Source organism: Uranotaenia lowii, chromosome 1 (assembly GCF_029784155.1).
Source record: "Uranotaenia lowii strain MFRU-FL chromosome 1, ASM2978415v1, whole genome shotgun sequence".
Taxonomy (NCBI): domain Eukaryota; kingdom Metazoa; phylum Arthropoda; class Insecta; order Diptera; family Culicidae; genus Uranotaenia; species Uranotaenia lowii.
The window spans coordinates 12,249,019-12,263,446 of record NC_073691.1 but is presented as its reverse complement, the minus strand read 5'-3'; the positions used below and the strand labels follow the sequence as shown (position 1 = coordinate 12,263,446).

General features: G+C 37.3%; 1 protein-coding gene across 11 annotated transcripts in view; it reads left to right on the top strand.

The window, feature by feature from the left end:
* Nucleotides 1-14,320, top strand: part of LOC129750010 (uncharacterized) — a 97,832-nt gene extending 83,512 nt beyond the window's left edge. For 9 of the 11 annotated variants that reach the window (XM_055745257.1, XM_055745240.1, XM_055745245.1 and 6 more), the window contains 8 exons: nucleotides 3,770-4,281; nucleotides 4,343-4,496; nucleotides 4,556-4,858; nucleotides 4,925-5,672; nucleotides 5,804-7,410; nucleotides 7,473-7,718; nucleotides 9,627-9,644; nucleotides 10,061-14,320. In XM_055745257.1, the coding sequence (XP_055601232.1) occupies nucleotides 3,770-4,281; nucleotides 4,343-4,496; nucleotides 4,556-4,858; nucleotides 4,925-5,672; nucleotides 5,804-7,410; nucleotides 7,473-7,718; nucleotides 9,627-9,644; nucleotides 10,061-10,292 (3,820 nt within the window). In that variant the 3' untranslated portion in view covers nucleotides 10,293-14,320. The remainder of the gene's footprint in view (nucleotides 1-3,769; nucleotides 4,282-4,342; nucleotides 4,497-4,555; nucleotides 4,859-4,924; nucleotides 5,673-5,803; nucleotides 7,411-7,472; nucleotides 7,719-9,626; nucleotides 9,645-10,060) is intronic. The other 2 variants (XM_055745214.1, XM_055745221.1) reach the window with 2 other exon arrangements.
* Nucleotides 14,321-14,428: the final 108 nt, after the last annotated feature.

Below are 14,428 nucleotides of genomic sequence, written 5' to 3'. Positions count from 1 at the left end.
ACCGAAACCTGGTAACGGGTTTTAGTTTCATTAATGGCATGGCATGACTTCGATTCCTTTTCGATGTCGTCTTAGATTTTTTTTTAATCTAAACCAGGGGTGAGCAACCCGCGGCCCGCGGGCCGCATGTGGCCCGCGAGACCCTTTTGTGCGGCCCGCGAAGCTTTTTTCAAATTTTTATGCCTTACCTTTTTTTCAACAATGGATTGTTAGGAAAATTTAAATGACTTGATCAAAATATGCTTTTATCTGCATTTGCCCCACAATCATTGAGATTCTTAACTTTTTCTGACTTTTAAGCATTTATTATGTTCTGTTCAAGGCATAAATGCAATATTTTTTATCAGCATAACGTAAGTTTGGGTGTTTTTTAAAATTCAGGATACATTTTTCCTAATTATTTAACTCCTACCACCTTGAAAAGCAAAACCCATTAAAGTGAGGAAGAGCAGCTTAAGCTACACATGATCAAAGAAATTTCGAAGTCCGTTAGTGAAGTCATAATTTTCGTTTCAAGCGAAAATAAAGGTGAATGATAAAAAATATGCTCAGCAGATAATTTTCTATCTAATTCGGTAAAAAGGCTTGTTCTGTAAGCATTAAAATACTGGCAAAAAATTCAAATACTGGCAAAAAAATTGAAACCAAAACCTTGTGAAATATTATTTATATCTGAATATTGACAAAAAAACGAAAGTTTAATAATAAAGCCTGGGTGAACGATTTAAGGTTTTGTATTAACATGAATCAGCCGGCATTAAAATTACCGACAAAAATTATTATTTCTTGATAAAACAAAAGATATCTGAAATTCTTCATCTGTGATGCTTTTTTTAGAAATTTGATAGACAATTTTTAACAAACATCGATAAATTGAGTTGTAGCACTTATAACATAGCTTGTGAAATTCTATCCCAATGATATCTAAATAAGATTAAAAATTATGAAAATCTGGATAAAAATTCTAGAATCAAGCATGTAGTTTTGAAGCTAGTGGCATAAAAATATGTGAAATTGAAAATTTTTCTGTGATTTCTATACAATCTTGCTCAACATCTCAATGCAATGATCCAATACAGAACTTCGATTTAAAAAACGAGGTTCTATCGTTTGTTGGAAAAAACTCTAGGACAAGTTTTAATTATGGAAAAACAAAACACAGAAAGTCAATTAGCAATTCAACGTCCAACGCTAAGAAGACGGAGATCGGGTATTTAAAAAGTCGTGTTGAATTACTGTTTTTAAACTAGTGAATTCGGTTTATCTTTCCTTTTTCAGATTTGTCCTCGCCAAAAATTTGTAGCTAAAAAAACTGACGTGAAGTTCTACTAATTAGAAAAAAAGCTATTTTAAGTGCGGCCCGCCGACAAGATTTCAAATTTAAATTGGCCCGTTGGTTCAAAAGGTTGCTCACCCCTGATCTAAACAATATCCCGTCACAGTCAAAAAGACGACGACGGGCTGAAAGCGACTATGATTTTTCCGACGCTTCATTTGACTGAAGGTTGAGACAAGTTTGTTTGCTTGGTTACTCATTTGAAGGCGTCTGTTATGAATGCGACTACTTTATTTTTTTCACAGTCACAGTTTTATGACTGATGACGGTGAAGTTTTTACGCTCTGCATAAATTAAAAAAAAAAACACAAGAAAATTAAGAAAAGCACACAAAAAAAAAAATTGGGCTTGTGATATAGCTCAGTTGGCAAGTCTGTTGTCTCCTGAGCCGATGTCCGCGAGTTCGAGCCCAAGAGTAAACATCGAACACAGTTGTACCGGATAGTTTTTCAATAACAATCCGCCAACTGCAACGTTGATAAAGTCGCGAATGCCATAAAGATGGTAAAACGACTATAATCGAAACAAAAAAAAACACAAAAAAAATTTAAAATGGAAAAAAATTAAAAAATTAAAAAACATAAAAAGTTGAAAAAAAAAAATTAAAAACACAAAAAATTGAAAAAAAAACACAAAAAATTTAAAAAAAATATAAAAACACAAAAAATTGAAAAAAACACATAAAAATAAAAGAAACATAAGAAAATTGAAAATTAAGAAAAAGAAGAAGGAAAGAAAAATTTAAAAAGCAAAAAAAATGCAAAAAGAAAAAAAAGAAAAAATCAAAAAAGCAAAAATGAATATAAAAAAATTGGAAAAAAAGGAAAAAAAGAAAAGAAAAAAAAGAAGAAAAAAATGAAAAAAAGAAAGAAAAAAAAGAAAGAAAAAAAAAGAAAGAAAAAAAAAGAAAGAAAAAAAAAGAAAAAAAAAACAAAAGAAAAAAAAAACAAAAACTAAAAAAAAGAAAAAAGGGACAAAAAGAAATAAATTACAATGAATAAAAAACAAAAAAAAATAGAAAAATGAAAAAAAAAACAAGAATAGAAAAAAAGAAAAAAAAACAAAAATGGAAAAAAGACAAAAAAAAAACAAAAATGGGAAAAATAAAAAAAACAGAAATGGAAAAAAGAAAAACAACTAAAATGGAAAAAAAGAAAAAAACCTGATATGAAAATGAAAAAAAAACAAAAAGCAAATTAAAAACAAAAAAGGACTACAAAACCGGGATTCGATTTCATGACTGTTGGCTTAGAAGATTTGAAGGTTATCATCTACGCCACGGGCTGCGGCCTAAAAATTGCGGCTGAAAATTAGAAAAGACGGAAAATTGAAAAGATGTTAAATAGAACATCTCAAAGTAGGAACATTTTAGTGTTAGGTTGAAGAAAGTTAAAAATTAAAAAGTCGGAAAAAAGTTGGAAATCTAGAATGTTGGAATAGTTTTAAGGGGGGGTAGGGTCTAACGGATATAAAACAAACGCCATTTTCACGATTTTTTCCTGGAGCTATCGTTCAAACAAATGTATTCAAATTTTTTGCATTATACAAAGCATTGTTAAAAGAGCATTTAGTAATTTTTTCGTAGAAAAATATTGAAAAATGAGCCGGGGACGGAGCATTTTCGAGGATGCCTTTTAGAAAACAGCATTTGCGGTGGACACTGTATCTCAGCACAGAATCATCTGAAGTCAAAAAATCAGAGCAAAAATTTTTTAATAGATGTTTTTCTGGACCCCAACGTTTTTATTTAACTTAAAAATATTTTTATGAAATTTTTGTGGCTGTTTGAAGTAAAAACTACGATTTTTCACTTAAAAATCCGCCATTTTTCACCTGTAAAATCTCCCCAAAATAAAAAAATCAAAAAAGAAAAACGTTGGGGTCTGGTATTTTATATATAGAAAATATGTTCCAAATTTGAAAAGAATCGGATAAGTAGTTTTCAAATGACGATGTCCACGGACTTTAAAAATGTGCTTTCGAGAAAAACGCGTTTGAAGTTTCTGCTCTTGCTTTCTTGCAGTATTAGATTGGAGGAGATAAAGACCTATAACATCTACAGTTTTGCATCAATTGACTTGAAAATTTGACACAACATTCTTGAAATGTTTTACAATAAGAAAATAAAAAAATAAAAAAAATCGATTTTTTGGAAATGTTAGACCCTACCCCCCCCCCCCCCCAGCTGAAATGTTAATATGATCGAAAGTTGGAAAATTGTAAATTGGGTATAAGGGAGTATAAGTGCAAATATTTTTTTTCTCTAAATTGTTTATTGATGCTCAAAGAAAACTTTTTTTTTCTTGTGGTAGAAAAAATGGCATTGTGGCACTACAATTTCGAATCATTTTAGTTTTAACAATGAAACTCCTTTTCTATTTCACACTTTTTACTTCATTAGTGATTCTTATTAACTTTTTCGTTTAATTTTAGAAGTTATCGGGATGGTGTCACCCATCAGAGCATCCTGTCGGCGCTCTCGGCTTCGTACAACGGCATCGGGGAGCTATCGTACTACGAGGATCTGGCCAAGAACATCGACGCCAACCTGGCCGAGGTCGACATGGAAAACTTTCGCACCGAGGACATCCATTCGCTGTTGACCACCTTGCCGTCGCTGTGCAACGAAAGTGCCGAGCTGCGAAGCCGCAACCGGAACAATAACCGGGATGAGCTGGTGTTGCCGGGATTGTGCTTGGGTGGTGGCGATGCGACTGGTGGAGGAGTGGGACTTGGAGGTGTCGGAGGCCCAGAGATGGACAATTCGATCTGCAAATCGGAACTGCTGTTCTCGCCTGTGAGGGAGTCGCACATCAGCGTCGACTCGCTGGACATGGACGGGTATCCGGACGAGGAGGATATCATACTGACGTGTCAGGCGAACAAGAACAACTACACGATTGCGTTCGAGCAGAGTGTGCTGTACTCGGATGAGAGTTACTACGGTTTGTATTTCAGAAGACTGTCCCAAGTATAAATTTTAATATCATTTTTATAAATCCTCAGATGGTCCCGAGAATTACGGCAAGCACAAACAGATGAATCTGTTGCAAAATCTAGACTATATCATACGTAAGAAGGCTCAGGACACGGCAATGTCCGCGTCTGAAGTTGGATACACCACTTGGAGCAAACTGAGAAAGAATGGACCAGCTCAAAGGTTAGTGCTAGTCTTATGTTCATCTGAAAATTTAATTCATGTTATTTAATTGTTAACAGGCTCTCATTGGCGACGACAAATCCTTTGATAAACCAGATTTCCCGACATGCCCCTACCTGTTTCGTTCGGAAGAGTTTGAGTATGCCTGATCTTAAGGAGAAATGCTTATCGGTGGCCCCAGGTGGAAACATCGAAAGAGATCATTCGGCAAGAGCTAACCAGCTGAATGTGTCTCAGGCGGCTCACAGCACGGCTTCGGGTGATTCCTACGGGAAGCAGATGAGAACTCTTCTTCCGATGTTCCCCGTTCCGGCTGATTTCGGACGCGACAGTCCAGCTGCCCCGGGAGACTGTAGTTCAGAGTAAGTTGAAGACCTTCAGCGGCCAAATTCTTCAATCAGACTAACGAAATTTCTTTCATATTCTAGTAACAACGAAGAACCATCGGCTCAACAACCCTCCTTCAATCTGGTCAAACTCTTCATAAAGCAGAAGAGCAGCTCGACGGACACCTGCATGGACGTGTCGTCCGGGTGTTGGCCGAGCGATTCCACCAACAGTGCTTCCGGTGGGGAAAACAACAACAGTAACACCAACCTGGCGGCGGCGATGGGGAACCAAGGAACCGGTTCGAAGGACCGCTGCCGGAAGAAGAGCATGAACGATTCGGGCAAATGTTCGACCGTGCTCGGTCGGCACGAAGAGGAGGAATTCCAGTTCGACAGTCTGGACGCACAAATCAACAACAATAACAACAATAACGGATCGGCGGAGGAGCGGGCCAAGTTAAACGATTTCAACTCTCCGGCCCACAAGCGAAACTACAAGGCATTCAACCTGAATATCGCCAACAAAAATTTGCCGGCCGTGAATCCGGTAGTGTACAATCTGATGAATAACAACAACAACAGTAACAGCGGAAGTGGGGGAGCTTTTAATAACAATAACAACAACAACAGCAGCGGAAGTAGCAGTATTAACAATAATAATAATAACCATAGCTTTAAGGATACCAATTCGGATGCTAGTCGTACGTCGGAGAATCTGACGCAAATTTTTAACAACAGTGGCAATAATAACAATATCGGAAGTGGTGGTGGAGGATCCAAAACGAAGGTCCCGATCGAGATGATTACCAAATCCATGCAGACGTCATTTATCGGGACGAAGGAAAAGGTACGTAGTTGGTAGTTTGGTTTTCAAAGCTTAAATCTTTGAAAGGTCTTTTTTCGCTTAGTTGGAAGAAACTACATGAGAATCATTTTTTTTTCTAACTCTAATAAAATTCTTACCCAATTCTAACACAGGTTCGCGTGATACCGCCCTCGTTCCTGGAGCGGCTGAACAAGCTAGGTGACAAGCAGAAAGCACCGGTCTTCGTGGTCTACCCCAACTATGTGCTGCCGGATTTGGGTTTCCTCAATACTCAGCACGATGACGATGTGCACATCTCTCCGATGGCCTTCAAAGATAGTACCGGTGGCCAACGGAGCTCCAACCTGAGGAAACCGCGTCCCGTTTCGATGAACGACATCGAGAACCTCCGAGCCAAGGCCGGCTATAAGCACGTGCTAGATTGGAAGTCGCTGGTGACGCTGCTGCCAGTCGAGTATCGGAAGTTGCTGCGAAACATTCCAGAAGCTGTGGCACACAGTACGGCGGAAGACGGCGCCCCGCAGAAACCTCTATTCTGTATGACTCCTCCGCTGAGACGAAATCGAGGCGTTACCTGTGATTGTATGAATATTTTTAACACTCAAACGTATAACAGTTCCAGTTCGGGTGGCAGTTCTAGTCAACCTCCGAGTTCGGGATATCGTGGATCGTCTACGATGCTCACAGACTCGGAGATGGACCTTCTGGGTCCAAACGCGGGAAGTGGTGGCTTCAACAACAACTTGTACGTCTACCAGTACGACAGCCCTGCGGAAGTAGCTTCTGCGGAGAGACCACCATCAGGTCGTGCACCTCCAAAAGGAATTCTCCGGAGAACCACAAGCTTACAGAAACCACCAGCAAAGGCCAAACGAAACAGTATGTTTGAAGAGAATCATAAAGTAAATCAAAACGTCGAAAAGCGGAGATCTCTCCAGGAGCCATGTTACAACTTTGCGACTGAAGAAAACTTCATCTTGGAGGATTCCATCAATGAACTACCGGAGCTCGGTATTAGAAAAGTCAACAACTCCCCGACCATGTCGCAGCACCACCCCGCGCGTCTTCCCAATACTCCAAAGCTACCCTCAGCGGACGATTACCATCGTTTGAACAAATTGAACGAACTGAACGATATTGAACTGAACAAAGCTGTAAGTAGCAAACTGAACCGGGCTCAGCAGCAGCAAAACGTCGAAGACGATCTCGAGGCCCGAATCCGAGCGGAACACTTCCTCTCTAACGTGCCCAAATCCGAACTGAAGCATTACGCAGAAATTGCCCATATCCTAGAAACCACCACGGCCGAAATGGCCAACGGTCAATCGGAGGATTCCTATGACCGATCCCGACTCCGACACGAAGTCAGCAGGGCCCTCTCTCAGCGTAAAAACGTATCCTTCAATCAACAACCTTCGGCAACGGCTGCCGCCGCCATCAACACCACACCTGTCCGGCAACAGCACCAGCAACTGCTTCGACCAACCGAGATCAAATTCTCAACGCCTCCAAACTCGCCCAACATGTCCGTTACCCATGGCAGCGGCAAACAGAAACCTCCAGCAAAACCGACAGGTCAATCTCCGTCGAGTACCGAGCGTGAAAAACAGGACAAAATCCAATCCAATCGCTTCAAGCGTTTGCAAATTCAATGGGAACTTCTCAGCAAGGAAAACCAACTGCAACAGAACCAGGTCACCACACCTACTGGGGCGATGAAGTCCCGCATCCCTCGACCGGTCAGCTACCCCACTACTCGGTATGTAACTTGCAATTTTTTTTTGAAGAATAACTTGAAGACTTTCTCGTTCCAAATAACAGAGCCAACTCGGACCCGATGGTGAGCAAAACTTTGCTCAAGTCTCCAAGTCGGATTGTGCCCCCAAAACGGTACCATACCGGGTCGGCGGCTAACGTGGCCACGATGGCTTCGTCGCCGGTTACGACACCACCGACGCCTGCTCCCCGGACGCCGAGCAAGTTGCTGCACACTACACCGAAGAAGAGTGCTAGCGCCGGATCGGTGGCATCAGGGGCAGCGGGAGGAGCGGGTGCAGGAATGCCGAGGTGAGTGAGATTATCGATAAACTAGGCAACAGTGTAATGTGTTATTGCAGGCTTGTGACTTCAATGGCTAACAACCCACTTTCGACCTCACGATTTTACGACTACACATGACCTATGACCTTACATGACAGTAACCTCACGGATTTACTACTTTTCAGGTTTTAGATCATAGCATGACGATTACACAAGCTTACGACCGCACAAACTTACAACTTCACGGATTCACATGCTGATAGCTTATAGATTGTGAACCTTCGATATCATAAGATAATGGCACCAATGGTGACCTCACAAACTTGCAATAGTTGATGATTTCACAAGCTTGCTACTCAGAGGATTAAAACATTGCGGACCAAACACGAGATATCTCTTATTTTGTTTTCCGTTAGTATGCTCCACTTGGAAGAATAACCCCCAACGAAAATTGTGAAACTATGATCTCTTAGGCTTACACGCAGAGAAAACTTGGATTTTGAAACAAAACAAAACTGACTTTGATTCAAAACACTCAGTTTTTTTAATCAAACTCCTGTTTTCTTTGAATCAATGAATTCTCGTTCTGATTCAAATGAATAATTTTTGAAAGAAAGAATTAATTTTTTGAACCGAATAATTTTGGAATTTGATTTCAAACAAATTCTTTGATTCAAAAGACATTTTTTCAATTGCATATGTCTTTTAAAACAAAGTAAATTTTCTTTCAACCAAAGAAAAATGTTTTCAACAGAAAGGAATAATTTCTTTAAGTTAAAACTTCAAACTTAAAAGATAATTTGGATTGAGCAAGTACCGAATTTCGAATTAAGTTTCGCCGGTCGTGTTAAAAATCAAAACTAGTGAATCAGAGATAGCTATATTTAGGAGGATTCAGGATGAGGAATGCATACCATGGTAAGTGCGTGTTAATCCATTAGTCAAAAAGTGAATATTTAAGATTTTATATAAACGTTTGCATTGTTACAGGACCACGGCTGATTCCGCCCAAAATCCAGCGGTCTGATTATCTTCGGGCCGATCTTCAGCGGCAATCACCAGTTGGATGACCGGAGTTGCTTCCGGAAGTTTATTGAGCGGTCCAAGAAGAATGCCCTCAGGCCAAAATTTAGGACCGGTTAATTCCATTATAGTGAACCAGTGTTTGTGTTTAGTTTGTAATAAAAATGAATTTAAGATGTAAATTGTTTCTTTTTATTGTTCAAAACTCCTAATTGGAACTTCTGTACAACAGAAAATATTTTTTCCAATTGGAATAATAGGAAAATATTTCAATGAACCAATCCTTTTAAATCTAAATCTAAATTACATTGTAGCAAACGAAAACAACTTTGCATCAAATGAAACTGTTTTTTGTTTCAAAGCATTAAGATTTTGACTCAAAGATTTTTCAAAAGAAAAATTCTTTGAAACAAAGGAAAATGTCCTTGAACCAATGGAATTTTTATTTATCCCAAAATCAAAGGAAAAAATCCTTTGTTTTTGCGGCACTTTCCTTTGAAATAAAAAATCTTTTTTCTGCGTGTACGACATCAATGGTTAACGACCTCACAGTTTTAAAAGCAAATTACATACCAGTCCAATGCACTCATGACTTATGATCTCAAAGTCTTGCAACCTTACAAGTTTTTGTCCCCTAACAGACTGAACCCTAAGGCTGAAAATTTCAAAGGCTCACGACTACAAAAGCTTACGACTACAGAGGTTTACGGACTCTCAAGCTTAAGATTACAAAGGTTAATGATCTAAGGTCAAGCTAACAGGATTAGGCGATTAAAGCCTCATAAACTTACAACTTCACAGGCTAGTGATCTAACAAGTTAAATATTGCATCCATGTTAAACAAAAAAATTTTAAATGTTTTAAGATTTTTTATAACAAAGATTTTCCTCTTTTCCTTTTTTTTCGTTTCAGACCGGCAACTCGCACACGGTGAAGAGACAAATTTTCCGATCATCATAAGCGAACGATTATTTTAACCTAGTTTTTCTTTTTTATTTTCTCCCCCCGGATACCAACAACAATCTCTGTCTGTCTGCCTGTAATGTGTCCCAATCTTTCTGTTCCCGTTTTTGTGTTGTGTTCTATCTGACTCCGTTTCTTCGTTTGTCGAATTTTCTTATCCTGCCCTATCTCCTCTCCCATTTTAAATTGACGAATTTATGTTTTCATCGGGATGGCTTGTTACATTTTTCGCTCCGGGATCCTTTTTTGTATTATTTCATGAACTCCTCGAAAATCTTCCTACAATCCACATCATCGGATCCACTTGTGTTTGCTTTCATCTGTTCGTTGCGCTTAACAACAAAATTGCTTACTTACTACCACCACTACGAAACGATAACCAGATTACCACTAGGTCAGACTGATCCCAGCCCGAAGGCGACTTCTGTTGCTGGTGGAAAGTTGAAACCGGCAACTCCATCGTCGAAAATTCCATCGGCAGCAGTTCGAACTCCAGTCAAACAACATCAACAATCGACTTCGACGCCCGCCAACCGTAAGTTTGCCACCCCAACTTCGATCAGCAAACTACGTCGATCTGCGGCCGTTTCGGTGGGAAAAGCACTGTCCACGTAACCTTCTGTACGGAAGCAACCGGCTTGGAAGCCGTAAGTAGTCAAGTTTGCGCTTTTGAGCTTTGAAGCTTGCTCGTTGCTGTGCTCTCTAGGAAACAAAAAGCCAATCTTGAAGAAAAACATCACTCAACATCCCACAACCCTTCAGAGTTCTGTATAGTAGAATTAAATAGGCGAAAGAGTTGCCGAGAAAAAGAGTAGAGCTAGTAGGTTTAAGGTGAGGTTTCCCCTTTTCTAACCAGAGAAAAAAGTATGATCCTCGAATATTACTAGTTTCCAAGCTAAAAATGTTACTGTCCCTTTAGGTAATAAGAAATTCAAAAAATGATAAACTGTACACAAAACAAGAATATTTTTGTAAAAATCACACGACTAAACTGAGAAAGTTTAAGTTTAGATGGTAGTAGAAGAGATGTAGAAAGGGGAAACCGAAGCAGAAAAAGTTGTAAAATAGTAGGCAAACCACAACAAGAAGTAGGAAATTCGTATTATACACATCTTCGAGAGGAAAATTTAATACTTATACCTGTGTAGGAATTTCCAACTCAGCAAAAGGATTTCTCACGGTCGCCTAAGAAATTCTAACAAGTAGATGTGAAAAACTTCGTTAGCTTCGCTGCGTGCGCTTGCGCATGCCTGTGTGTGTCTTGATCGCTTTCTAACATGAACAATAGGAGCGTATTTGGCGCTAAGGTTGCTCATGTTTTTTTTGTTTTTAACTATTCCAAACAATTACCTACTCTATAGCATAAGATAGCAGACGCCATCAACATCTATACTCACTAGCACTAGCACACAACCAACAACAGTGTTGATAACCATTGTTTGATTGCTAAAGCCAACACTATCATATACTTATAGATTAATATAAATATTTAAAGTGAAAGAGATAGCCATTACTAGCATATGTACATGTATAGGCAAAAACAGAAAGCAAAAAGTTGTTAATTCCAGCCGGTCTCGGTCGTGGAGTAGTAGACGGCTAACATAATAAATACATACATATAAGAGAGTAAAGCTTCCATCCTCTCCATTACACTTGCTAAAACACACATCTACTATTTGAAGAGCAAAAGTACATATAAAGAACACAAATCAAATCAAATCAAATAACACATCAGAGTCAGTGAGTATAATCTCTTATAAAAACAGGCAAAAACAAAAAATAAACTAAAACAAACAACATCCCAAGCTAAGTCATTAGGTCGTAAGAAGAAATCATTTTAGTGCATATTGCATTATACATATATTGGCGCAACACAAAGACACACATGTAATAAAATTTTCATCCTCACTCACACGTGTCGCTCTTTTCGGAGAAAATGTTATTCAACACACATCAGAGGCACCCCAAGCTCACATCATTCATTACTTCGTTTTAATTTGATTTTTTTTAGAGAGATCAATCAATTTAGACTCCTTCTACCTTTACTAGTTTATAGTACATAAGTTTTTCGTATTTTTTTTTAATGTGCGTGAGTTTGAGTTAGTCGGTTGTTGTTCTAAACTTTAAATAACACTTGTATCTAATTAAAATCGATTCCAAAATTTGAAAACAAAATAGGATGAAAAATCAGTTCTGAAGAAAATGGTTTGGAAGATTTTTTCCTTCTAAAAAGACTAATACTTTCAAATCACCAATTTAAGTATGCTCCCATTTGAGATGATCAAATTGATACCCAGTAGTACTTTTTTTGGCGTTCACCTCTAAGAGAGGAAAAATTTGTTCAAACACAGTTTCTTGGCTGAAGTTTTCTCACTTATTTTTCAAAAATTTCGAATCGTTAGTTGAAAAGTTTTTGTTGTTTTTCCTAGAACGATTTCCAATTTACGATACAGATCGAAGTCTAACGAAACGATGTTACTGTATTTTAACATTAATTTTACAAATTGAGAACTGTGGAGCGTGTTCAATCTTTCTTATTTGTGTTAGTTAGCTCATAAAAACTGTTTCCTAAACTAACTTAAAACGAATATTCCACGATACTGCTTTAGTAGGAACTCGATAACGAGGTTGATTCGAATAAATCTGTATTGACAGCAACGAAAATGTGATTCGCTTCTCAAATATAATTCGAACACGAGCTTAATCCGTACTTCATAGTTTTTAACTAAGTTTAATCTTTAAAATAAAAGCATAAATCGAACTGAGGGAATTTGTTAAGTATATTAATTGAATTGAAAGAGCCTCTTTTGTAGCATTTTGCATTGACACGAATCTGACAACAAACTCAAGCTATGATAAATTTCAATTTTGTTGTCAATAGCTTCAGATACTCACCACCAGATGTGGTTGTCAGTTGATGACTCAACAACGACCATTTGCAAAAACTCACTCGAACTCGAAACGACGCACGACAAATCCGATTAGAAAAACTCAAAATATGGTGCCATAAAACTTCTTTAAAATTCTATTTGAATGTTTTTTTTTGTTTTCAAGTTCAATTTTCCGTTTCTTTGGGTTTTCATCTTTTGTTTTCGAACGATTTTTATTGAATTTTTCCGAAGCCGAATTATGAAAAAAAAATTAAGTTAAAAGTTAAAATCAATCATCAAACATCATACGCTTAACAAAAGAGTTGGTTGGAAATGAAAAAGAATCGCTTTCATCGTTAGAATTAAGTAACGAACAGTCTTGCTTAAAAGAAAGGAATGCGCGCGTGTTTTTTTAATGTGAGTGTTATTATAGTGAGATTTCATTTCAGTAGTAGTTGCTTGAATTTTCCTTCAAATGCTATAAGGATCAGTTGTGAAACAAAAGAAAACTAGAAGAAACGATTAATTGAAGCTTAATAAAAACAAACAACCAATTTCGAACGAATTTATACAACTTCCAAACCATCGCCGATTGATGATAAAAATTTTAGTTTCCAATAAAAGTTTGAGAGAAAAACACGTTAGAATAACTGTGAGACACAACGCCATCTATTAGTGAAACCTCAACAGTTCATCAATCATTTTTTAAATTTCAGTGAATAAAATCATCTTCATTGCAACAACATGGACAAGAAAAAAAATTATACTCATCAAACTTTCGGTTTCAATAAATCTAGACTGTAAGAGATTCCGGTCCAAGTCTTCAACTAATAAAACAAATAAACAATTTCAACTAAAGCCACTAAAAACCAAAGTTAAATTGTTTCCGGCAGTAGTTTTGTTTTTGATTTTTTTTTTGAATAATAAACTAATCCGTTAAACAGATAAACAATAAGACAACAACTGTGCGTTGGTCAGATGGTGTTGTATAACTTAAAATGTGTTATTTCTTTTAGGTATCTACACTTTTGAAGAAAAAAATTGGTAAAAAATTTAAAAGGACAATATTCAACCAGTCGCACATTCTCTGCAAATCTTTTTTTGGGCGAAATAGCTTACCTATCAAAATCAACAGAAAAATTATTACTGATGAATGATGTGTGTGAATCCAGAATGATTCATTAGGATTGAGGGCTCGTATTTAAAAGCAAGAAAAAATATTAAAAACACAAAGTAATACACTCACATGTTTGAAAAAAAAAAATGAAATCTATGAGCATTGAAACACCACCGCTTTTTTCCAAATTATTTTTCTCGAATTCAATTTTTAAATTTGCGCTTCTGAAAAGTATTTATTATCATTTTTTTTTTGTTTTCATATTTCGCAAAAGTGCGTTAGGGGAGAAAAATTGAAAAAAGATATTCAAGAAAATAAAACAAAAATCATTTAAATTATATATTGTATGTATATTTAAAGGAACATATTATATATTACATATACACCTGGAAGAAATGAAAAAAAACTAATAAAATCCATTAACTAAAAACACAACAAACGCTGCGGTTTATATAGTCAAAAGAGAAAGGAAGCGTGGATACCGTGGAATTGCAAAAGAAAAGAAACAACAGACAAAACGTGTTGCGTTAACAGAACAACGGTTAATATACCCGCGGTATCAATATGAATGACTCACCGCCCCTTCGGTATGTATTGGGGCAGGATTAAAACCAACAATAAAAGAACAAAACAAAAATCTGATATTATTGTCTAGATTCGTTCGGGGTTTTCATTGTTTTCTGAGTATCCGAACGCCATTTGATTAGTGGTACTTCTTCATCTAAAGTATTACCAGTTAGTTTCGTCCAGAAATCAACTTTCTG